General features: G+C 31.8%; 3 protein-coding genes across 3 annotated transcripts; all 3 read right to left on the reverse strand.

Moving 5' to 3' along the window:
- Positions 1–6,077: 6,077 nt before the first annotated feature.
- On the reverse strand, positions 6,078–12,752 carry LOC145571762 (disease resistance protein At4g27190-like). Its single transcript, XM_081630795.1, has 5 exons — positions 12,647–12,752; positions 10,924–11,445; positions 8,789–9,700; positions 6,955–8,061; positions 6,078–6,299 (listed from the first exon to the last, which is right to left on the reverse strand). Exons 2-4 carry the CDS (start codon positions 11,123–11,125, stop codon positions 7,922–7,924), a joined length of 1,254 nt encoding a protein of 417 aa, XP_081486921.1. The 5' UTR covers positions 11,126–11,445; positions 12,647–12,752; the 3' UTR covers positions 6,078–6,299; positions 6,955–7,921.
- A 10,080-nt stretch (positions 12,753–22,832) lies between these two features.
- Positions 22,833–24,316, reverse strand: LOC145570721 (uncharacterized). Its single transcript, XM_081629874.1, has 2 exons — positions 23,728–24,316; positions 22,833–23,182 (listed from the first exon to the last, which is right to left on the reverse strand). Exons 1-2 carry the CDS (start codon positions 24,314–24,316, stop codon positions 22,833–22,835), a joined length of 939 nt encoding a protein of 312 aa, XP_081486000.1.
- Positions 24,317–24,329: 13 nt separating this feature from the next.
- LOC145570722 (disease resistance protein SUMM2-like) lies at positions 24,330–26,309 on the reverse strand. Its single transcript, XM_081629876.1, has 2 exons — positions 25,715–26,309; positions 24,330–24,658 (listed from the first exon to the last, which is right to left on the reverse strand). Exons 1-2 carry the CDS (start codon positions 26,307–26,309, stop codon positions 24,330–24,332), a joined length of 924 nt encoding a protein of 307 aa, XP_081486002.1.
- Positions 26,310–26,807: the final 498 nt, after the last annotated feature.

Raw genomic sequence — 26,807 nt, forward strand, 5'->3', positions numbered from 1 at the left:
ATTTTAGTATATTCCATCGCCAATTTGTTTTTTCTTCTGCTTTTTGATTAATTGTTGTACGCTTGCTATTCAGCTTGTTTTATGTCTCCCTTCAGTATATAATCTGAATGCAATATATAAAAAATAATTCCAAGTGAAACAATAGTTAGATTATAAACCCGACAGCATTATGTTTGGATGATTTTACAGTAGTCGTTTGAAAAATGAGTACCATATTATTTTAATAATATATACTATGATTAGCTTATTTTTTCATTTTATAAAATGGCCACAATCAGTCTTATAATATCTACAATGTAAATATAATTTTTGAAAATTTAATCCAACATAAAATAAATATTTTTGAGAAACTATAAAATAAAAATTACATAAATGAAACTAAAAATTTGATAAATCAAAAAATGTTGATAATGCTATTTAATACCATTAATAAAGTAATATAATTAATTACATGGGAAAAAAAAATGTCAATTATAAAGTATAAACTATATAATCATCAAAACATTATGGTATTCATATTTCAAACGACTACTGTAAAATTTTCAATAATATTTAGTACCGTTTTAGATGAAAGAGCCCAGATATCGTTTGATTATAAAAGGATAGTCCCTGTTTTTTTTAAAAAAAATTTATTTGTATACACGTAAATATAATTTAATATTTTTGGATATTAATAAAATACAAAGTACGGAGTATATAATAAGACGAATCTTCATTTATCTCATATAGATTAAAGAGAATTTATAATCAAAGATAACACAGTAATAAAGTTTTACCCGATATTAACAATGGGGCAAAAAAAAAGGGACCGAGAAAGTAGTTAATACTCATACAACGGATATTTAATTGACAATAGAGAATCTTGAAAAACGCTCTGTTCTTTCTCCCTCTTCCACATAAAATACCCATCTGAAACCTAGTACTCACCGGACTTCCGGTGCTGCAGCCGGTTCTCCGGCGAGTTTCATTCCTTTCCTTTTTTTTCTAGTTTATTTTCTACAGTTTGTGTTCCGGTGTGGTGAAGTTGAAGCAGAACCAAGTTCCATGAAGAGCTTCAAACTCCGTTTAGTGTTACCCTCTTCTCACCGAAAAGGTTAGTTTGGTTTTTTTGGTTCCTCGTTAGATAAGGAGACAAGGAGGCCTGTTTCTCACTTCTTAGAAGAAGGATCTAGGTTATAGATCCGTTGTTCAAGGGATGAAATTGACGTTTTTTTAGGGTTCTTAGGCTAACTCTAACGCCACCGTCAGGGGTGGAAATCACGACGGTAATTGGTGAAGTTAATGTTAGGGTTTCGTAGATTTCTTGTGATTGATTTCGAAATTCTTTGTATGTTCTGGTTTCTTTTTTGGTTTTGGCTAGTTTTGAATTGCTCTGTAAGTCTTTGTTCTCCATAGTTCTTCTTATTTTGAAGCTAACATGTTAGTTTTGAGTTTAAGTTCCTGCCGCGTGTTTGGATGTCTCCCATTTTGGTTTTGTTGGATTTTTTTTTCCTTGTATTGTGTCCTTGTTTGGTTATTGGTTGGATGGAATTGATATGGTAAAGGGAAGTAATTTTGGGTTAGACTCTAGGTTTTGGGTGGTGGGAAGGAAAAGTGTCTTGCCCTTCGCCATTGTTTCATGTATGGGATTTGGAGAAGTTGGTCTCCTTGTTGTAGTAAGTTTTGGCTTATGCTTCCTGGGCTGTGGGTTTGCCTTGAAGAACAAGTTGGGTGAAAGTCATTTGTTAAAGGCTCTTTGTCTATTAGGTTTGCGAGTGTACGACCGGAAGGTTTGGTATTTTGTTTTGTTGTTAGTTGGCTCTAATTTTTATAATTGGAGCTCTTTTAGTGTTTTCAGGTCTGTGATGGGTTTTGTACTCATTACATTTAAAATTTTAAATTTTTGCGCTGCTCCCATATTATTTGGGGTTCATAGTATGCTACCAATCATGAATTTCTTTCCTTTAAAAGAGAGAATTCAAGTTACTTGTTATCGTGATATTACCTTTCTTTCGTTTCTGGCTTTGGTTTTGTTTTTCAAGCTCCACAGGCTACAAAGAGTTTCTACCGTGGTCAATTACCCAAGCTTTACCCTAGGTGGAAAAAGGACGCCGGGAATAACATGTAATGTAGGGTTCGGCTCGCTAGAATCGCGGCGGTGCTACCTACAAAGTAGCTCCAACACTTGTGGGATGACAAAGAAAACAATTTCTTTTAAGTTGTTTTGTTATCTTCTCTTCAGTGAAAATTTCGTCATACACCCAGGTATACCATGGTACACCCGGTGAAAATACATGAGTTATAAAAACGCGAAAAGAACATTGTATACAAATAGAAGTACACGAGCAAAAAAAAAAAAAAAAAAAAAAATCAAAACGATTCTCCTCTTGATTTAAAAGATTGATTTGTTATTTTTATTCCTTGATTCATTATTTACATTCCATATTACTTTTGATAAACAAAATTTTATTTTTTTTGTTAAGAGACAAAAATTGGGTTTATAGAGAGAGAAACTATGGTAAATTTTGAATTTTAAAGTGATTTAATGTTATTTCGGAGTTGATTTTATCGTTTTGATGAATCATTTAATTGAAAGATCGATGTAATGGACAAATTCGTTGTTGAGAGAAAATGTATTTTCAAATATTTTTTGTTATCAATTTTTTATGTTTTGTTGTTATTTTCTAAGGTTGAAGATGATGTTCTTCCTATTTTGATGAATGTTCTTTTATCATTTTTTTAATTGCAATGAAATATGTTTTTTAAGTCTGATCAATATGTTCTTTGAATCTAAACTATATGTTCTTTACAATACAAACAATGTTCTTTAAGGTAATGTATATTTATCATGTTCTTTGGTTATAATAATACAAATTATGTTCTTTGGGTATAATAATACAAATTATTTTCTTTTTACTTATATAATATGTTCTTATATTTTGAATTTCGAATTTTTGAAATTTAAGAAAGAAATTTTGAATTATATTTGTGTAAAATTAATTTTAGATAGAGAAATTTTTGAAATGATTTGACATTAAATTATTGGTAAAACTCAATTCATAATTATGTTTTACCTTTTTGATAATAAGTATCTCACAATATACCGTGTTCTTTATATTTCAGTGATATGTTCTTTTATAAATTAATGATGTACTTTATAATTATTTGCTATGTTATTTCCGCTTTAATTTGGGTGTACCATGCGCATGGTACACCCAGTGTTGCTTGTAGCTTTGTTAATGTAAAGGTTTTAATAGGCCTAGTTCTTGTTGTAGCTTAAACTCTTTCAATATATGCAAATTCATCCTTTATCAAAAAAAAAAAAATCAAGAATTTGCGTGCATAACAAAAGCCTACACTACAATAAATAGAATTTAAAAAGAAAATGATATGCATGAAAGAGACCGCCTTTCAATAACGACGGGTCTCTTTGTCTTTATAAAAAAAAAAAAATACAAAACCGCCGATATTATTAGCGGTTTTAATAAAATCGTTGATGACATTTAGCGGTTTTAAGCTAAATCAAAGACCAATCCTACTTGGACAATATTTTGAAAATTTGTTTTAAATTAAAATCGGTGCATAATGGGAATATATATTTGGATAAAACGAGGAGAGGGTGAATGAATTTATTTACTGACTAGATTAGCTCCCGTGCGATGCATGGATATAGTGAAAAAAAGATCTATATAAAACAATACTCCATTAAAAAAAACATAAATTAATATCCCATTGGGTAAATGGTTGTCAAAAGGTTTATTAAAAAAAAAATTGTAAAACCGTTCAAAAAAAAAAATTGTGCAGAGTTATTTGTATAGTATACTGTATTAAATTATTTTGAGACCAAAATTTAGTTTTTTGCATTAAAAAAAATGTAAAAGAGAAAAAAAAAATTTGGTGGGAAAAAATTAAAGGAGAAGCTAACGCGTGTACAATATGGATAAATGAATGATGTTAGTGATTGCTACTTTAGTATTAGTTATAAATGTATTAGGGAATACGAAATATTTCTTCATTATATTATACCATAACAAAAAGAATATAAGATTAAAAAAAAAACACGTAGCATAATTAATTAAAAATTGTACATGTAACAAAACCTAAGAAAACAATGTGAAAATAATTCATTTGTTCGTTTCACTAATAAACTTCGAAATGCGTGCAACTAGACGCATAGCTGCTATTGATTTATAATGTATATAGGAGGGTTAATTGGTAAATTCACATAATTTTTTTTTTTGAGTTTTTGTCGTTTCAGTGGTACTTTTAAAGTACCATTGTACTTACAGTGGTATTTGTAATATACTTATACATGTAATATATTTTACTAGAGTATAGGTTGTTTTAATAGTACTATTTATAGTCATTATAGATTTTTTTTGGTGTTTAGAGTGCCACAATGACGAGTGATGAGAATCGATCCCAAGATCACTTGAAATTGGGAGGGGAGCTCTAACCACTTGAGTTATCCCTCACTCTCTTATAACCATTATAGATAACAGTGATATAAATATTTGTACCAATAGAAAGAAAAAAAAAATTCATCACTCTTTTGTTTTATAACTGCTATTTATATGTCATGTAAATAGCAGCTATGCGCCAATAGTTAAGCGAAATACTTGTATAAAATAACCGAATAATATAAAAAGGTTATCAACTAAAATCTCAAGAAGTGGCAAATTATGAAGATGTGGGGTACAAACCTATTATGGACTTCAATATTAATGCTACAACCTCCTTGCTGCTTCTTGATTAATTAGGTTCTAATTAATGATTCTTTTTTCATAAATTACTTTGTGCTTTTGCTGGTGGTATATTAATGCATGGCAGAATATATCGGCTAATTTATACTCCGTAGATTAGTTTGATGGGTTCTTTACAATTGGAATGTTTTTATTTTTGGGTGCAACTTTACACTTGGAATGTGATCTTGCCTTGCCAACAATTTAATAATACCTTTACTCTTTGGACCAAAAAAATGTTGCACAAAGTTATAATAATTCTTTTCTTTACACACCTATATCTATTAATTCTTTATTTGACAACAAGATAATGTCAATTGATTTGACCACAAGTTATGCACTTGTTACAATTACCTTTTTTTTTTCTTCTTTTGGTTTTCAATAAACAATTTCGATCATTGAATTAATATGTAAGTATTTTTTTTTTTTACACATAATACGTAAGTATTTTAATTACACACACTTCCGTTTTTTAATTGTCACATTTGACTGTATGGACAATCTTAATACACACTCTCTCCGATCCGTTCTTTTTCAATTTTATCCACTTTTTATTTAAGAAAAATGTTATACATAGCCCTTAGGGCTACATATAAGCATTAAATTTACACTTGAAAATCGTAAAAAGTTAAGAAATCATCAAAATATAAACACTAATAACACTGATTTACGCGTGTTTTTGTCATGAATTCCTAATTTTATACAATTTTCAAGAGTATATTTAATGCTTATATATAGCCCTTAGGGCTACATATAACATTAATACGGAGTACGGTTTTTTTAGTTCTACCACTTTGCTTTATTATATTTATTTATTGCATATTCTTTTACAATCTTATCCCTCTAATCTCACAATAATTAAATCTTTTCATACTATCTCTCCTATTTTATTCACATTTTTCTTACCGAAACCCACGTTTTTACATACTCTTTCTTTACCTTACACTTACTTATATTTTTTTTAACAATCTCTTAAATTTGTTATCTACATTAAGTGTGGAGTAAAACATTAAAGAATGAGTGGGTTTTTTTTTTGTTTTTTTTGTTGTTTTTGTTGTTGTCATTTAAGCTAAGACTTTTGAGGGAGGGGATGGGAAAGAAAGGCTAAATGCTACTTGTATTAGGTAATGGGTTGCCCAACTGAGTAGGGTTGTGATAAATTAAAATTCCTTTTCTTGGAGCATGCTGATCTGATGATCAAATGAACAATAAAACTATTAAATTCCTTTTCTTAATACATCCAAGCAGCAATCAATTCATTTTCTTATTACATACAGATTTAATATTTACACAATATATACCAAGTATAAAACATAACAAACTATCAAATAATATATACATGCATGCAACATTACAATCCCCTAGCTATTAGCTAGAAGTCTAGAACAGATTATTTTATGTTCATTATACAAAGGAGGAAGAATTTGGTTCTTTGGCAACCATATCAAGCAAAAGCTTTCTACGATCAATGGCATTTGAAACTTGTATTGGAGTAATCTCTTGGTTCTCATTTAGTCACTTTCTGCTTGTATAACTGCTACTCCATCCTCTACTCTATTCTTCAACAATGTCTTTACTCTGCATGAACAATGTAACATTTAAAATCCAACATGTATATTTCAACATAATACTAATATCTCTGATCTCCAATTGCATGATTTTGAGTTGAGTACGTCTTTAATAATTATGAATATGCTATAAACCAATATACTATGTAATTAACTAGTTCTATTGAGATAGGAATGTATAGTTTCCCCATAATTTTAACAAGTTCGTATATCTTTTTTGGGCTCAAAAGTCATCTAGATCGATTATTATTTGAAATTTTATTATATTAGTATGCCAAGTAAAATGGAATTCAATGAACTGAATTTTTCAATCAAACCTCACAACGGTTCTAAATCATAGGAATGCACGCACTTTTCTTCTAGACTTGTTGGTTGATTATATATTTTATGATGTACAGAGTACATAATAATAAAGATTAAGTTTGATTTGCTATTAAAAGGCAAAAAATCTACAAACACAAAAAATATAAAACTCTGTATATATATATATTTAAGACCCCAAAAATATCACTCCATACAAGGTGAGCTTTTATTATTTTATTTTTTTATAATATAAATGGTACTTTAGAAAGTATGTTATTTAATTTATTAAAAGAAAGTAAAAAGTTTAGAAATGTACACAAGTAAATCATATAAAATCATGCATTGTACGTGGCGTGCGATACCTTGGGTTGATGGCTGTTTTGGAGAAAAGAATTAATGTCTGTAGTCTCATCCACTTGATAATTGTTTCCATCATATGTAATTTGTTTTAAATTGGGTGCCTTTAAAATGGGTCCAAACGATGAGAACGACCGCATCTCTGGACATTTGTCAATTTGCAGGTGTTGCAAAGATGACAACTTAACAACTTGATCCTTAATATCTTCTCCTGGTATTGATATGAACATCTTCAAATTAGGGCATTCATATAAGACAACACTTTCAAGGGACGACGGAAGGATTTTATCACCAACTATTGAAGCCTTTATTCCCTCCTCTTCCTCAGAACTTATGACTTCCTTTAGAAGTGGACACCACTTTATGGATAATGTTTTCAGTTGTACAAGTGCAGTTGCTATCGAGAGGGACCCCAAACTTTCAAGCTTGTTACATTTCTCAATGTATAAGCTGCGCAAATTGGCCAATCATTGTATGCTACTACTAACTTAAGTAGTTTGAGGAAACTCAAATTATTCAACTCAGCAATGCGGGCATAATATGAATATTCACCCTTTTTAGAATCATCATTATTATATCTCCATGGCCTTTCATAAGGACTAAGAGCGTAAAGTCCTTCCAACAGAGAGAGCTTAGACAGAACATTAGCAGTTATTCCTTTCTTATTAATCCAACAATCACTCAAATCCAACAAACGAAGATTGCAAAGATTCCCTACTGCCTCTGGTATTTCCTCCATACTCGATTTACGAAAACTAAGAACAACAAGGTTGGTCAACTCACCAATTCCTGTAATATCTCCCAACTCACATTCCTCCATGAGCAACGTTCTAAGACTCCTCTTCAATTTTCTTATGGAATTCGGCAACCCTGCCCTAAACTTCATTCCTTTCAATACTAAAACCTTTAGATTTGCCATCCCTTGAAAGAAACCATCTGAAAATCCATCACGAGGTTGGCTCCTATCTAATATTAGGATTTGAAGTTTGTCGGAGTTGAGTCCATCCATTGAGAATGATTGGCATCTGACTTGAGAGATATGGCATAGTACTTTTGGCTAGTCTCCAAGGATAGCCATCGAGGAAAGGCTTCCACCATAATCATGTCCCCTCCTGCGTTATAAATTATTGCATTTATATAAATTTGGATTATTAGTAATTGCAATACTTAAATGAAAAAAGCTAACGAAACTTTGAAGCTTGTTAGAGTTGAGTCCATCCAATTGAGAATAATTGCAACTTAAAATTTGTATTAATTATAAAATTAAAATTAGCGCCTTTTTTGTGTGGCTGGTCATATCATGTGGCCGGCTGATACACACCCAAACACTGACCAAGTAACCCCTGAACGTCCGAGTAACCTCTGATCGATTGAGTAACCCTTGACCAATCAAGTAACTACTGACCCAATGATAGTCCCTTTTGGTGAAATTTCACAAAAATTAAGAAACTTAAATAAAATAAAATAAAATAAATTAAAAAAAAAGAAAGTAAAATTACATCGAAAAGGTAAATTTACATGGCTATGCAAAAAATAGAGAGAAAAATTAATAAAAGTATATAAAAATGCAAAATTTACATGGAAAATCTAAATTTGTACAAATATTATTGCAAATTGGAGGGAATTTTGGTAAAAAAAAAAACTAATATTAGTGGTTGTTGGAAAAGGCTAATGGGTTGAACATTTTAAGACCAAAATTTGACTAAAAGCGACTATCATTAAGGGGTGGAGGGAGTATAATTTTTTCTATTAAAAATTATCGTCATTATAATAATTCAAAAGATGTGTATTGCACAACCTATTTTATGAAATACAATCAAACTAAAAGGGGTGACATACCTTTTTCCGCCAGAGATATTGTATATTCCCGAACCACATCATGTATTTTTGCATAACCTTGTTTATCATCTAATAACAAAGCTGATGAAATGAGTTCATCAACCCATGTTTTGGCTAGTTCCATGGCTTCAATTAGATTGTTTACATGTTCAAACAACCCCAATCCGATGCCATATCTCATCATTTCTTCAACAGGTATTCTTGCCCCCAAGGGGAACAAACAAGCAAGCAAAAAGAACCTCCTTTTCTCCTCACTTTCCATAAGCTTGTAACTTGTTTCCAAAATTGAGTATGTTTTACGATGTACACCACTAATTTTGGCTTGACTAATTGACATAGGTTTTTCCAGTTCAGTTGCAAAACGTTCCCAAGTTGACAACTCTCGATTCTTAAGCACGTCGGCTAATGACACAATAGAAAGAGGCAGTCCTCCACACTTGTTCAATATTCTCTTCTCTGCCTCATGTTGTTCTTTTAGGCTGCTATCACCATCGGCTTTAGCTCCAACCCGTGCTCTAAAAAGTAGCCTCGCTTCATCTTCATCCAATGGGTGTACCTCGAATAAGTTATCCGTTGATGCTCCTACAACTTCACACAAATCCTTCTTTCTACTTGTCACCAATAGTTTGCAGTTTTCATTTGGTTGAGGTATCCCCACTTTTCCCAAATCAAGTTTCCCCCAAATGTTATCTAGTATAACGAGTATCTTACTATCTTCCGTCAGAGTAGTGTACAAACGATCCGCCCTCTGCTCTGTACTATGCAAATGCTCTATATTTAGCTTAAAATGCTCTGCAATCTGACCTTGTATGCGTTCCACATTCGGAGATTCTGAAATCTCAACCATCACAGTTTTTTTAAACATATCTTTTGCTCCTTTGTTGGCTATTTCTTTTGCCAACGTTGTCTTGCCTGTCACATATATAAAAACCATCACAAAGCTAAGTTTTACTATTTTTATTGATTAATAATTAATACAATTTTTACGACTTTTTTTTATTGTTGGGGTAGTTCATCCCAAGTCCCACATGGAAGAAATAAGGAAGAGAGGATCGGACTTCGTTATCAGTGAGTGCATACTCATATTAGTATGATCAGGCTTTTTTGAAAGCTGTCCAAAAACAAATCTGTGCGGGCTAATCTCAAAGCGGACAATTTATACTAATGTGGAGTGGAGTGTGCATGCGACTCGTCAATGTGGGTGACCCGTGCCCAACATTTATTGCATTAGGAAGCCAATCAAGTAATCAACCATTGAGGATGGTTTGGCCGTTTTAAAATTCATTAGGACACATCTATTGCTCAAGCATGTTATTCCATAATCTATCCATATTAAAAGTGTCATGTAAACATGTATTCAATATGGTGGATCGTTTTTCAAATTCATCCGTTTGATATTTTACACTATATTGTTCCAATTTTGATCACTTTTATTTGATAATATACACTGATAAATATTGTCATTCTAATAATTATTATTGGGTTAATATCATTATTGTATATTATCAAATTCATAAGTTTCCTGTCACATATATAATAATCATCACTAAACTAAATTTTACTGTTTTTATTGGCTTCCTAATGCAATAAAAAGTCGTAAAAAATATATTGATTGATCAATAGCTTATATTTCGGTCACCATCTCTCACCTCCAAGACTCTCGATCTTGTATTTATCATCAGATAATAAAAGTGAAAATTTTACGGTTGTCATTTAAAAAATGAACAACCACAATTTTTAAATTATTTTTGAATGTTAAATTTAATTTTCATTATTTTCTCGTCAAAAAAAAAATCATTATTTTAGAAATTCAGTTTAAATTTTGAAAAAAATAAATATTCTAATTTTCATTTTTTTAAAAAAAATTATTTTACGAAGTTCAATTTTAACTATTAATAAAAAAATCAGAAAATAAATTAAATTTTTTTTATCAGGAGATAATTAAATTGATTTTTTTATTTGTATTAACATTTAAATATGATTCAAAATATTGTGAAAATGTATAAAGTTATAAATTGTAAACCGTTCTCGTTATTAGGAGATAATTAGTATATTGAGAAACGAAGGAAATATTAAATGAGGAGTAGTACATAAATTGTAATATATACACGAGAAAAATGTATGAAAATTTTTACCTATAGCTCCCTTGCCAAATATGCCAACAACATTAACGTGATCATCTCGTAACTTTTTGAGTATTTTCTTCATAAGCTCAACTCTTGAACTCAAGCTCATCATGAATTCATTAGGGGTAGGTTCCGTGCTCATTGATTCATTTGGTATTTCATTGATTAGGGACTCGATTTCATTGGCCTTAAGTTGAGCTGTTTTGCTCATCTGATAGCTTCGTTGCAAATTGCAGTGAACACGGCCAAAACAGCACTGATCCTTGCCTTTTCTAGTCTTCTCGTCAATTAGATGCTGCAAGCCAACTATCAGTGAGCTTTGTACTCTTATGCAGATTTTCCCGTTTTCGCTGCTCTACTTTGTTAGTAAAGGTGTCTTTGAGATTGACCAAGTCATTGTACTTGTTTTGAAGCTCTTTCATGTTATCATGGTAATTCTTTATGTAAGAATACCATTCTTTGAGGGTATCGATGATCAAAGACTTTGCTAACTCTTTGGCTGGATCCGCAATTGCACTATCCATTCTCAAGCTGGATACATATATATATATGATAAGGAAAATTAATCAGTCAGGAGGCAAATACAGGATCATAAAATATCAAATTATATCCCTACCTTATAAAAAGTACAAAATTACTCTTATGAATAGTGCTATGCTAATTTTACCTTTCAAAATGTGTATTTACATATACACCCTCATTAATAAATACAAGTTTTATAAGTGAATAGTGTTTGGACAATTATACCATCTAAAATATTTACTTGTTTATTTGCCTTTATTAATGATAATTACCACTTTATTTTAACTCTTAAGAATAATGTACGGACGTTTATACCCCTAAATATATTTCTTTATACATTTTCTATCATTATATTGTCAATAACAAAATTTGTGATGTAAGGCAAACCGAAAGATATTTCGGATATTGCTAGTTATGGCGCGAATTGCACGCTAGTTGTCCTAGTTACAAATAAAGTTCAAATTAAACCCATATAGCGTACAACTGAAAAAAAATTGTGATTCAGAATTCAAAGAACATAATTAACCAGAATTGAATAGAATATTAAAAAATAATACTAGTTCAAATTAAACCCATTAATCACACATCTCAATAAAAATAAAAAATAAAAAAATAATAATAATAACTTCCACCTCTAGTTCACTAGAGTACATTGCACCATCTAATTTGTGCATCACTAATTTTTTTTTTAAAACATTTAATTTTCCAATAAAACTACAAATAATAACCAGATAACAATTTATCACCTAAAATTATGTGCCTTAATAAATGTCAAACGAAAGTTGAAACTAACATGAGACAACTTAAGTAACAAAGTTTTAAAAAATTTGCACAAAAATAAGGGTCAAAATTCGATTATCTTCAATAACACGATCAATTACTAATAATACAATATGTTTCTTACAATTGAAGATTATATTTAATAAGCTCGTATATATATAAGGACTATCAGACTATTATGTTTTGTTTATGTTTGTGCTATGCATGTCAAAAGCAGCATCACATGATCATATCAATAAATTAAGTTTATAGCTTAATGACGGTATGCTCTATTAATTAATTAAATGAACATTTTTTCTCCTAATGAAAAGCAAAGCAATTCGTTTGAATTATGTAACAAGCTCATAAAAGAGCGAGCTAAAACCATGCATATTAGATCATATCACCCAAATAAAGTACTAGAAATAAAATTACGGACTAATATACATACCTTTTGGGTTGCGTTGAGTTGGGTTAGGTTGGATGGACAAGCGGGTTGACAAGTTGTTAATTAATAAATCTAATAGTTGCTTTTTGTTTGTGATGTGAATTTTTTTAAAATTTGTACAACAATATAACGGCAGCATCAATTAATTTATAGACAAAATCTAGAGTGTGATCCTTAGTTTTCACATTTGGAATGTAATATTTGCTTCGTTCACAATTAAATTACTATGCTTTATCCTCCTTCACAAAATTATTATGCTTTATCACTTTTGCGGCGTAAAAAATTACATACCTTTCTTTCACCTTAAGATAATACTAATGATAATATTATTATAATGTGAAGAATTGAAATTGGAATATGGTGATAGTTTCATTGGGTTTTTGGTCAAGAAATTGCAATTATGTCCTACAAATTAGGAATATGGTATTGATTATAAGTCAAGAAATTGCAATTATCTCCAATCCCTGAGGTTAGAATATAGAATTGATTTTATGTCAAGAAATTGCAGTCATCTTTTTGAAAATGGAATACAGAATTGATTTTATGTCAAGAAATTGCAAGCATCTGTATGAAATTGGAATATTGAATTGATTTTATATCAAGAAATTGCAATAAAAGCCTACCAATTGGGAATATGGTATTGACTCGTAGCAAGAAAATTGGAAAATGTAAATATAACATTTTCAAAATTCCAAAATTATAAAGAAGCAAGCAAGCCAAGCTAATCATCACCCAAGCTAATCATAACCCAAGCCAAAATTAGAGATATTTACAGTTAAAATTATGCATTGTCAAACATGATTAAAAAAAAATCATCTAAAGTAAAGGAGTGGATTATAAAAATAAATTAAAAAGAATATGTTGTTTTGCCCTATAAAAGTACAAAGCAATAATTGTTCAAAAAAAAAAAAAGTACAAAGGAATAAAGACTAGAGAAGAAAATTGAAGTCTCGAAAGATAGAAAAGTAGAAGTGAAATAACAAGTCTGTGCTTCTTAATTTCTTACGTGCAAAATGCTTGAAATTAGCATATTTAAAATTTAAAAAAAATATTAATAAAAATAAAAACCTAAATAAAGCAAGCCTTATACAGTCTGTCAGTCTTCTGCTCGTATTATTTTTCTCAACTAGAGATTGGCCAATAACTCCAATAAGTTAACCAAATAATTAAACAAGAACAAAATTTAGAACTTTGCTAAGTATTGTAAAGCTAAGTTTGATTTAGTTTGCTAATGCAAAAGCTAAAAAGTCAAAAGATAGTACCGATAAACAGTTAATCCTTCGTTATTAAGAACCAAATGGCTCAAAACTAGCCAACTTTCACGTTTTTGCACTTGTGTAACTTGCAAAAGCTAAAAGTTTATAATTTGGAAAGTAAAAAGCGATGCTTCCATGCTGGATAAAAGAAGTTGCTTTATTTAACTGTGAAATTTGGTAAATTCCATTTTTAGCTTCTAAAGAGACAAAACGATTGAATATTATCAATAGATCTTTATTTTGGCTATACATTAATAGGGGTGGATTATTTCAACTTTTTTTTTCTTCCTTTTTCTGGTTGAGACATCTTCGCTTTTTTCAGGTGATTTGAATTTCAGGTTTAATTTATTTTTATGCGTCATAATATGTATCACTCATTTAATTTCTATTGATTCTAGTCCAGTTTAGAATCGAACTAGTAGTTATATGACTGTATCGTTATATTAATAATCACGATGCGCACCATCAAGATATGGAGGAGAAGCAACTTAAGTCTAACCTTAGTATTATTTCCATTACAGATGAGAAAAGCTCGAATACGTATAAGAAAATGACATATAAAGTGATGAAAAAGAAATGAATTATACTCCGTAGAGGATATTTTTATTTTTATTTTTTTAAATTAATCTTTCCCAATAATAAAGAAATTTCATATTTATTTATTAAATATCATAAGCAATCCATTTACACACATGTTTATTTTATTAATATCATAAACAATCCATTTACATTATTACATATGGAGTACATACATGTTTATGTTATTATAATAATTATGACCATTAAACTTTACAATTTTTTTTAATAATAAAAAATAAAAAAGATGTTAATCCTTATGAGGTTTTGATGATGATGTTAAGAATTGAGCAAACTTCCATCTAATAAGGATTTTCTAGTGTTGTGATGTTTGCAGGTTTAGTAAGCTCTGGGAGTTGAAGTAGGAACTGAAACAAAAGAACTTTAAAAGATCCATCAGGACAAGTAAAGACAGAAGAAGAGTTTCAGAAATGGAACTTCCCGAAGTTTCTTAACAGGAACTTCACAGCGGGTTGTAACGACCTGGTTCCGGTGTAATGCTGGGGCAAACCTCAACAACCAAGGATCGGTGCAGAGCTCGAGATATCAACCTAAAAAGATGGACTTCATAACTCATAGTTGTATAGAGGATAAGTTTTTTTTTTATATATAGGTTGATGTAAGCATGTGATAAGTGTTTTATTTGTCCACTTATCATGGCTTTTTAAAACACAATTTTGTACTCTTTCCCCTACTTTAATCCCTTTTTCTAACTCCTCTTGCGCTAATTTGCATCTTTTGGCTTCCCCGTTTCTTTTTATGTGTGTGCTCGTGCTTGTAGGTATGATGAAAAATGGGCTAATAGCATAAGCATGAAGAAATACTCTTTGGAAGCAAAGTTAAGCAGGAGCGGGCGTGCAGCCTTTTAGGAGCGGGCGCTCCTACCTGAACTGCTACATTCTGCCTCAAACTGGTGCAAGAGGAGAGGGCGTGCAGAGAGCCCAGGAGCGGGCGCTCCACACCCAGGAGCGGGCGCTCCTCCTCAATGGAGCGGGCGCTCCTCCTGTTCTGAAGCCTAATTTTTGACGGATTTTACGATGTAATCTTTGGGCATATAAATAGAACGCTTAGCTTCAGTTTTGAGGATCTTCTTTCCCCTTCTAGTTTTCTTAGGCCCTTAGTTCTTCTCAACCCTTATTTATTAGCTTAGAACTTCTCAACTCAATCATTGAAGTAGATTAATTGAAGTTTGTATTCTTCTTTTCAACATTTTCTCAACTTTGAAGCATTTTAAGTAATCTCTTTCCTCTATCTCTTGCTCTTTAATTTCAGTTTTTATTTACTTTGAATTGTTAATTTCTCTCTTGTTCTTGTTTAATTGTTGTTGCATGTCCAATCTACCTTGTTCCTACTACTCCTCTTAACTTATTAACTTAATGTTTGGATTAGAACTTGTTGTTTTGATGTCCCTCACCATGTTTAGTGAGTAGTTTCTTAGCTAGGGGTTGGGTGAAGACCCAACCAAGCCATGGGTTGATTGTTGATTGTGCTTGCATGTTCATTTTGGGTTGATGATTGATTGTTAAAGAATTGGTTAATTGCATGTGTTTTGGATGGCCACTTATTGCTCATGTATTCACTTCTATGCTTGCATTGAGAGATGAAGTCTAGTTGTGAGCCTATTCTTATATGTTTATGCTAAATTCCTCTTGATTATGGTTCCTTGTTTGAATGATGTGGTAGTCTTAGTTGCAACAATTAGGTGAGAAATCCCAATTGTTTGTGCCTTAATGCTTTCTTGGACCGATCGAAAGACAAAACCGAGTTAGTAGTCTACTTCTCATTGTTAAGACTTGGTTGGCCTATCTTGTTAGTTGAGTTTGGCTTAGGAATGCTTAGTGTTGTGGCTTCGAAAGAAGGTAACATTGAGTGCCCTCTCTATCACCCAATTTGTGTTCGTGCTTGCCTATTGATTTGATCCGTTGGTTTGGTTGGAGTCGATCCCTATTCCCCCCTAGTGTTTGTCTCCATAGTAGTTATCTAATCAAAACCCCCAATTTGTGACCGAACTAGATTGCAACCGTTTCATACTCTCGGTGTACTTACCCATTCCCTGTGGATACGATCCTCTACTTACCCTAGACTTGTCTTAGGTTGGTTTAGGTAGAAATATTGTTTGGTTTTAGGATGATCGTCCAACGACCGAATATCCCACTACCAGCATGTAATTGGTTGTTATGCGTGGAACTTATTAGAAATCAGATAAAGCTTGGCAAGCTCATCAATTCGTATAAGATAATTACAGTTTTTATGAAAAAACATTTATTTGATTTTATCTTCTACAATCTGGTTTAAATCGGTTTTATCTTTTTCATAAAAATTCTATCTTTTAACAAAACGAATTTAATCAAAATTGGCTTTCAAATAAAACAAAATTAAATCTGTTTTGATTTCATTTTTAAAGATGATAAGATTAGATTTCTGTTTAAGCTTATCACATTTGCGAAAACCCTACTTTGTGAATTGAGGTTTCTCTATAAATATAGAAGTATTTCAGCAAAGCAAAAGGAGAGTTTTAAGCGTGAAAACCACTTAGTGCTTAAGAGTAAGTTTGCCAAAGGTTTAAGCTTTATCATTTTGATTTCGCGTTTCATGTGTAGCTTTCCATTTATGTATTAGAGTGAGTCTTTGTGTTGTAATTGGTTTTGGGGTGAGATTGTGAATTCTCTACAAATTCACGTTAGAGTGTATGAGTTTGAATTCTCTAAAATTCAAATGGTAGCTGTGAGTGCACAGTAAGTGAAAGGAACCTGAAAAGTGTCTTGGGTCAAGTGAAAGGAACCTGAGAAGTGTCTTGGGTCAAGTGAAAGGAACCTGAGAGGTGTCTTGGGTCACCTAGGAAGTGTCCTGGGTTAAAGGGAAAAAGGTACCTAGGAAGTGTCTTAGGTCTGGTAGGAGGTGTCTTATCAAGTGGCAAGTGTCCGTGGTGGAACTTGCAAAGCAAAGGTCTGTGTAATAGGTTGTACTAGGAGATCAGAGTTGCCTATTATAGTGAAATTTGTTTATAAGTCCCAATAGGGTCGAGGTTTTACTTCCAGCTACGCACTGCTGTGTTCTTTAAGTTCCTTTTATGTTTTGTTTTTAATTTCTGCATAAGTTTCTGTAATACCCCGTATTTTTATACGTATTTTCCTAATTAATTAATTAATTATTATTTTCTAAAAAGGGTATTTTAGTAATTTAACTTACTATTTAAATCTTGGAGCCAAAACGATATTTGAATTTTGGCGCCAAAAGTATTTTAAAAACAAATTATTATTTTGGATAAGATTTATTATCCATTTATCCTATTTTAAAAACCGGATTATTCATATATTTTGGATATTTTAATTAAGGCAAAAGCTATATTATTATTTTAATAAGTCCGAAAATCCCATTTATTTGGCTAATAAATTTCGGATTTTCCTAAGAGAAAATCTGATTTTATTAGTTAAATTATTTGGTGAATATTTGGTATTTTATTATTTAATTATTTATTACAATAAATATTATTTACACAATTATTTTAATTCCTTAAAACTAGCAAAATAATTTCCTAAAGTACTAAATAGGAGGGCCGAAAATATGAGCTTAGGAAAGCTCAAAAATTTCGGCCATCCCATGTAGATTTTGGGAAAAATATTTTGGTAATTTGTATTTTTAATTATCTCCTTAAAAATCTCCTATTTTCCTTAATTCTAATTCTCCATCTTTTTAATATCCAATCATTATATTTCCTTTCCATTCATTCTTCTTAATTATTCCCCAAGTAATTCCAATTTCCTTAATATTTTTCATGACAAACATACCTTCCATATTCAATTATACACAATCTCTTCAATATCAAAACTTTCCTTAAATCTTTACTCACTTCTCCAAGTAATCCCTTAAACCCTACTTATCATAATTCTTCCCAAATTCTCTTACCATAATTCTTGCATGAGCTAGCCTTTAAATACCCCTCCATACCTCTCACGTTCTTCACACTAATTCTCTTCTTTTCTTCTCCTCTTTTTACACAAATCATCCCGTTTATCTTTGAAGCCAATTTTCGGGCACTTCTAGTCAGTTTTTGGGGTATTGCTCTTTCACAAAAGATTGTTCCTCTCAAAAAATCCTTGAGGTTAGGCTCAAGAATCACCCAATTCGGAGTTATATCAAAGGAGTTATAGCCTCTGCAAGTTCTGCCTATTCTTTCCAACGAAAATCCAATTCTTCTCTTTTTCTTGGTTTCTTATCTTTTCTTCTTCTCTTCTCTTATTCAATTATTATTATTATTATTATGGGGGATTTATAAAAATTATTATGAGTAGTTTTAATTGTATAAAATTAGATTTTTAATGATGTTTATGAAAATTAATTTAAAAGGTTCATGTACATATAGTTGGGGGGTTTTTAATTTCATTATTTGTGATTATTTTTTAACCTTATAATAATTAAGGTTATATTTATTTGTAGGGTGTGTTCGATCAAGCTACTTGAGAGTTCTTTTGAAGTGTTTTTGGCTAAGCGAGGATTAAGGTACGTTTAGGTGGCTAGATACCTTTGAAAGTGATTGGTTTGAATAACATGTTTTACATGATTTGATTGGTGATTGAATTAAATTGATTTGAATTATGATTTTGAAATAAATTATGTTTGAAAGTATTGATTTTAATAAAAGTATTTTGAATGATTGATTTTTAAATCATGTTTTGAATGGTTTGAATTACTTATTATGTTTAAATAAAGTATTTGGTTTTAAAAGGTTTGTTGAATTAAATAAAAAGTTTTTCCAAGGAAGAGTTATTGATTTTGAAAAGTTATTAATATGAGATTTTATCCTCAAGTATTTATTTAAAAGGTTTTGATTTTGAAAGTATGTGGAATTATTAAAAAAGGAGTTTGAATTATATTGGAATTTATTGGATATTAAAAGGACTTATTGAACCATTGAATTAAATTTATTATTTATGCTTTATAAGCATGTTAGTAATCCCACTATGCGGATTTGGTATTTTGATAAGGCCGTGGACTTTGTATGACCGGGTCTTTCCTCAAGAATAGTCTTAGCTTGTAACATAAGGAGACTAGCTTGGGGGGTGTGCACACTTGGGAGAGGAATTGGTTAAATTGGTTTAATTGGTTTTAAAATAATTGGAATTGGTTTTATTGATTATTGGGATTTGAATATTGAAATTTGGTTTTGAATCATGAGTTTGGAATTATTGGATTAATTATTGGAATTGATTTCAAAAGCATGTTTGCAAATAAATTGAATTTAATTATCTTGCACTTACCGTACTTATCATATTTGCTAACCCGTACTTCTTATTTGTTTTGGTTCGCCCTATTTACCGTAATGGTAAGCAGTGTTATTTCAGGTGGAGTGAATAAATTGACGCATTGGAGTCCCGGGATTTGGTTTCACTAAATTAGGAATTTTGGTCTTGTATTTAAATTGAGTACTCATAACATTGGTTTCTATTTATAGTTATTATTAATAAAGAAGATTTTTGAAGTTTCCGCTGCATAGTATTGGTTTATTTAGTGAGTTTGAGTAGCCTTGCGTAATCACGCGGCGATAATACGCCTAAGTCTATCTCTACGGTATAATTATACGTATTATACTAGTATTTCCGTAGAGGGAGATTTGGGGGTGTTACAGTTTCACGATTGGAACCTACTACTATTCACCCCCCTCTCGTAGTAGTTCATCTAAACTAACAAAAGCACTTCCCACATTTATGTACTTTTACTTTTTAATACACTCATGACACGTGGTATTGACGAGAAAATACAAATTTATCTATTTGATAATAAACAACTGATGTTCATCAAGGGTTATATTATTGGTGTTTGAATCTTATAAACAACTGTGTATTTTCCAATTTAACTTTTAAAAGTGGGGCTGTCGATATAGAAATTGGAATATGTGAACCATTCAACGATAATGTAAAGTGATCAATACTCTTGAAACTTGCTGTAACTTGGCGCTCTTCCACTCAACTCCTTCTTTGGTCCTTCATCCACTGCAACAACTACAACCAGTTGTGATCAAATTTTGTAAACTTTGGCGTTTAAAAAGTACTCCGTAATAATTTATTTAAAAACGTCGAGGGAGTTTTATACTTATATAGTTTAAAATGTAGCTATTTCAAGAGTTTCTATTCAAGTACAAAATAAAAACTAAACATTGGTGTTTACGATTAAAGTTGATAAACATATACTCGGGTGTATAATAAAAATTCGTAATTCATTGTTACCTTATTATTATGCTCACAAGATATCCTTAGTTTTGACCAAATCCTCCTGGCCTTTAATTTATTCCTGATGAGTTTCAGTTTTGATCTCACTCATCTGAGCCTTTAGTTTGTTACCTTCTATGTTCGATCCTGTCCTTTTGCTTGTTTTGTTGAGTTCGCTTGACTTCCTGCAAAAGCATATACTCTTGAAGATGTTGCGCTTAACGTTTCGGGCCGAGCTCCCAGGGGAACCACCGCCCTGATTGCCGGATTCATCACCAGAAGTACTGATTAAGGGGAAAAAATTAGCTGATTAGATTAATACTTGTGCTTTGATCCATGCTTATCGAAATAATGAATTCTAGGACAAGTACTGTGATATACTAGCATACATATTATCTATATTACTTGGACTCTTCAGTTTACGGAATACCTCATATACATATATACCCATGTCAAATCCTCGACATAGATGTTGACACTCCACTTCATAATGGACTATTGCTAAATCACAGTTTTGCTGAATTGGATACTTGAATACATACCCGTGTCAGGTAATAACATAGTGTATAAACAACACAAAAACCGTACCTTGGGTTTTGCTGCAAGGAATGACTCTGTAAGAAGTTATTAATGTTCTCAGTTTGCTGCCTTTTAAGATGGTAAGGTTCAAATTTAACCTCACTTAATGGTGCTCTAACATCTCCAGAAGTGAAAGACTGCATCCGGGGGCAATACTTAATGTGTAGGATTTTTAAAGCTTTCAGATGCACAACTTGTTTCTGCTTTCCTGAGAAAAACCTCTGTATATTGGGACAGTAGCTAAGGAACAATTTTTCGAGTGTCAGAAAAATTGATATTTTGAGATGATCATCACCCTCAGTGAAATTGATAGTAGCCAAATTGTTTTAATCTGCTTAAGAGCATTAGATGTGGCAAACGAGCCAAGACTTTGCAGCTTGTTACATTTGTGAATACATATGTATTGGAGTTTGTCATACGTATTCATCTCTTGTGCGATATCCCAGAGTTTTACAATTTGATTGCAATTTCGCAAAGTCAATTTCTCCAATGATATAAATGTCATCTGCAATGTCAAAAATAGATCAATGCGAGACAAATTCAAGTCATCCCAACAAGTCGATTTGCCTATTATATATGGAAAAATATACGAGTATATATATGTTAAAAGATGTAACAATTTATACAAAGTAATATTACGAGTGTCGAGATCAAAGCATACCTTTCCATGGAAGAGAGTTGAGAAGAGCTTTGAATCATAGCTGTCGATTTCGGTCATTTCACGTGACATAGTAGCCAAATTTTCGAGATCCTCTAGCACTATATCTGTTAAACGAGGAAACTCAGTGAAATCTCCTTGTGAAACACCCTTGACAAAAAGGAAAATTAATTTCTTACACCCTTTCACTCTTAAATGAGTTAAGTTGGGCGCCTTGAGAGGTATTTCTGAAAAAGACGGCATATTGTCGCAATCGAAAATTTCCAAGATTTGCAAACAAGGAAACTCAGGATCATGACTTCTATTTCCAGGCAAAGAGATCTCCATTTTGGTAGTTTTCTTGTCGAAATCTTTCACTAAATGTTGCCACCCTGCCATTTTCTCTAGCCTTAACTTTTCTGTTTTCTTGAGCAGTTCTGCCATTTTCATGTTGTTTTTATCATCAGTCTTCTTTATGGACCCAACTCGTAAAGTACGAGACAACCGCCTGCTGTTTGCAGACGGCGATTTTGATATCAAATTCACAGATGATTGTGATGACTCTGCTGGTGAATTCAAACCAACAGATACATAAAAATGATCCAAGTTTGTGATAAACTTGCTATTCTCTGGAAATTGTTCAAGATTCCGTACTTTGATTTCAACTACGTTCAAGAAGTTGATGAAGTTCAACTCATCAATTCTTGCAGATTCATTCTTCTGATCACTATCTTCTGCCCAATCTTCGAAGCTATTGTATGCATAAAGTCCTTCCAAATCAGAGAGCGATTTTAAAAGATTAGCAGGGATTCCGACCTTGTGCTGAATTTTACAGTTGCTCAAATCCAAAAGGCGAAGATGGTGGATGTTCTTCATTCCATCAGCAGGTAACTCCTCCATTTTCGAGTCACGAAAACTAAGAATAACAAGGCCTACTAGATCACCAATCCACCTGAGATCACCCAACTCACAGTTCTCCAAGTGTAACGCTTTTTCGACAATAATTTTCCTGTTGATTCTGGTAACCGCAGCTTAGATGATTCACTCCCCATTTGTTTCAGAGCTAAAACCTTGAGATTGCTCATCCCTTTGAAAAAATCATCGGTAAACTCTTTATGAGATTCGGTGTTATCCAGAATCAATACTTCAAGTTTCTCAAATTTGAGCCCATTAAGACGAGAATGATCAGAGCCAGCTGCCAATGATATAGTTGTGCACATTTGTTGGTAAGTCCCTTCCATGTAACGCCATCGAGGAATGTCTTCCAACATGAACATCTCCTTTTCTGAAAAGGAAATTAAGGAGAAATGGAGAATATTGATTGTTACATCTAAGATAGATAAATTTTATTGTGATTAATTTAGTTGTAATAATCATTTTAATAAGTTAGAATACATGCATATAATTTTATTTTTTTTATCCTAAACCAAATACTGTAATAGTTACTCCCTCTTTCCATATTTTTTTAGCCCATTGACCATAAATTCTTGTTATTTTACAAATGGTAATGTAGCATGTGGGATCTTATTCGGTTCACCTCAGTGTATATTTGATTGATATCAAAAAAAAAAAAAAATTGCCTATTAAAATGTAGATTTAAACGTTTTAACATGTACCTTAACTATTAAGATTAGTTTATTTTTTCCATTGAAAGAATGTGTAAATATGCTGATGTGACTTTGTGTACATTTTATTCTAAAGTGTAATTTTGATGTGATAACAGTGAATACTTGTTATTTATTATCATATATTAATGCATATGATGAGAATAATTATTGACATGGATAACTAGCTAGTATTAATGAGTGAGTTTAAATAGTGAGTACGTACTGTCTTTTTGGAGCAAGGAAAGTGTATGGCTACGAGCATCATCAGTGAGTTTAAGAGAGACGCCTTGATCATCGTCTTGAGCTTCAAGCCACGACGAGGCGCTCATTTCGTTAGCCCAAGTGTGGGCTTGGGAGATGGCTTCATAAAGGTTTTTGACAGAATTGAACAAACCTAAGCCAATGCCAATTCTCATCACTTGACGGACAGGTATGCTCGTTTCGGGGGGAAATGCGCAAGCAATCAAGTAAAACCTCTTCTTCTCTTCGGAATTACTATCAGAAATCTTTAAACTCTCATCCCAAATAGTCTGGATCACATCATCAGAATTCGACTTCTTATCAAGTTTTTCAGCAAATTCTTTCCACTTTGACAAATCTTCATCTCTTAGCACCTTTGCTAACGACCCCACTGCTTGAGGTGAGCCTTGACAGTAATCTAACATTATGTCAGCAAGAAATAGATATTCGGAACTCGTTATGTTGTCGACCTCCTTCTCTTTCTCGTAAACCTTTTTCCAGAATAGACATCTTGCTTCATCTTTCGACAACTTTTTCATTTCCAATATGTTTTCATCTCGATCCACCCCCATTAGTCGGCACACATCATCTGTCCTGCTTACCACCAATATCTTGCAGTACTTCATTTCCAGGAATTACACCTATTGTACTCATATCAACTTTTCCTCTTACATTATCCAAGATTATCAATATTTTTTCCTTGTCTGAATATATGTGCATATTCAAAATCATTGCCCTTTGATCTACCTTATCCTTATCAATGATCAATTTCTCATCACATCCAATGTCCTTTGCAATCTTTTCTTGGATCACTTTCAGATTTGGTGTTTCCGAAACCGATACCATGGATATTCTGTCGAATGCACTTCGTATACTACCATTTTGCACTATATTCTTTACCATCGTCGTTTTACCTGGTGGTACGGTGCACCCAAATACATAAGTACAGTATAAGATACCATTTGTTTCTTTAATTTATTATCCCCTTCCATTCTACTAACTTCATTTTGTTAAGTTACACATTTAAATTGATACAGTACTAGTAGATGTTTTCTAATAATAAAGTTATAGCCTTATAGGTCAAAATCAGATATTCACATGAATGGGTGCTAATACTGTACAAGTTAACATAACATATGGGAAATTTTGCGAACAACTACCACAAAAGTTCCAACTTTTGCAAACAACTACCTTTATCTTTTTTTTTTTTTTTTTTTGAACAATTATCACAAACTTTGTATTTGTTTTGTAACCACTACCAGTTAACGATGGACGTTTGCTTGCCGTATGTGGGGCCCACCTTTCGTCCTTTTCCCTCCAATTATCTCTCCTTTATATTAACGATCTTCCCCCTAATTAGATACTCTCTGTTTCTTTGAATGTTTGTCTTCGAAAAATTTTAAGGCATAGGTGAATTTGCTCACCTAGTGATCGAATTCAAGCTATTAGAATTGAAAAAACATTTAACATTCGTTCATTTTCTTAATCTTTCTTATGATTTCTGGTTAATTGTTCATTTATTTGTGTATTGAACGAATTAGGGTGAGCCCCACATACGGCAAGCAAACGTTCATCGTTAACTGGTAGTGGTAACAAAACAAATACAAAGTTTGTGGTAGTTGTTCGCAAAATAAAAAATAAAGGTAGTTGTTCGCAAAATTTCCTAATATATGCTACATGTACAACCTTATAGAATCATGGCATCATACAATGCATATTATTTTTCATTTCCAAGTTATTGCATGATATAAAAGCGGACTCACAAAAAATATATACATACATACATATATATATATATATATATATATATATATATATATATATACATATATATATATATATATATATATATATATATATATAGCGAGCCTTTAATATGCACGTTATAATTCTATTCACATTTAAAAAAAAAAAAAAAAAAAAAAAGTTAAGAAAATGAATTAAATTAAAGTTGAACATAAAGAACTTACCCATACCCTTTGCACCAAATAGGCCAACAACAGAGACATGTTCGTCTAGTAACTTGTTCACAACTTGATCCAAAAGTTTTTGTCTAGAAATCAAGTCACGATTCTTATATTCACTGATCTTGTCATAAACTTTTTTAGCTGATAAAGGTTGAGTTAGTGCATGTTCTCCCTTAGGAACATTTTCAAGGGTTTTCTTGATTTTATCCAGCTTCTCTTGAGCTGCTTGGCTCCACTTATATCGATGAACCAGATTGCAGTGGCAGACGCCGAAGCAGCATTCATCTTCAATTCTTCGGCTAACTTCATCCGTATCTACGATTTTCTTGAGCATAACATCGTTAAGCAATTCATTTACGCCTTTAATCCAATCCCTAGCTTCATTTGTTTGTTCCTCTCCTTTGTGATTAACACCCTCTTCCACTTTACCTACAATATCAATCTTTTTTTCCTCTAGCTTTTTCGTAAAATCTTTCAGCTCCTTTATGTTTTCATTATACTTTGTGATGTAACCATAAGTTTTAACTGTGCAGTCTGTGATCACCTGCGCAACTCCGCTGCTAATCTTATCCAAGACAGAAGTAGCAAATCCCTCCATTGATCTTTAAAATGCCTGCTAATGAATAAGCAAACGTGGGTGATCAATAACTCCTAAGGGTAGACACTTAGACAGTTGAAAATGATGGGATCGGAGCAATTTTCCCAATTTAGAACATGTTCTCTTCACCTGTCTTATTTTTGATGAAACGAAATTATTTTTACTAAACTGAAATTATTTTTGTTGATTCTCTACTATATTTATTCTTTAAAGTTACTGATTTTTAGTGATTTCAACTTATTTTTACCGAACTGGAATTATTTTTGTTGATCTAAATTTATTTTTACTGACTGAGATTATTATTACTCCCTCAGTTAATTTATTATTCTATTTTCCGTTTGATTTGTTTTTTCTTATCTTGCTATTTTTGCTTCCTTTTATGGTAAGAAAAGTTTCACTTTTATCACTGTTTACCTCACCACATGATTTAATAATACCAATGTTTCTAAACAATTTTCTTTCTCCTACTTAAAAAGTACATTTAAAAAAAAAATCGAA

Source organism: Chenopodium album, chromosome 12 (genome assembly GCF_948465745.1).
Source record: "Chenopodium album chromosome 12, dcCheAlbu1.1, whole genome shotgun sequence".
In the NCBI taxonomy this organism is placed as follows: Eukaryota; Viridiplantae; Streptophyta; class Magnoliopsida; order Caryophyllales; family Amaranthaceae; genus Chenopodium; species Chenopodium album.

Bases quoted from the DNA above. Each gene is read 5' to 3' on its own strand.
- LOC145571762 (XM_081630795.1), bottom strand. From the start codon at position 11,125: ATGAGCAAAACAGCTCAACTTAAGGCCAATGAAATCGAGTCCCTAATC. The intron at 9,701-10,923 runs GTAAAAATTTTC...TATATGTGACAG, and splicing joins ATTTGGCAAGGGAGCTATAG to GCAAGACAACGTTGGCAAAA. The intron at 8,062-8,788 runs GTATGTCACCCC...TTTATAACGCAG, and splicing joins AATATCTCTGGCGGAAAAAG to GAGGGGACATGATTATGGTG.
- LOC145570721 (XM_081629874.1), bottom strand. From the start codon at position 24,316: ATGGGGGTGGATCGAGATGAAAACATATTGGAAATGAAAAAGTTGTCG. The intron at 23,183-23,727 runs GTACGTACTCAC...TTTCCTTTTCAG, and splicing joins TTCCTTGCTCCAAAAAGACA to AAAAGGAGATGTTCATGTTG.
- LOC145570722 (XM_081629876.1), bottom strand. From the start codon at position 26,309: ATGGAGGGATTTGCTACTTCTGTCTTGGATAAGATTAGCAGCGGAGTT. The intron at 24,659-25,714 runs GTAAGTTCTTTA...CCGTACCACCAG, and splicing joins ATTTGGTGCAAAGGGTATGG to GTAAAACGACGATGGTAAAG.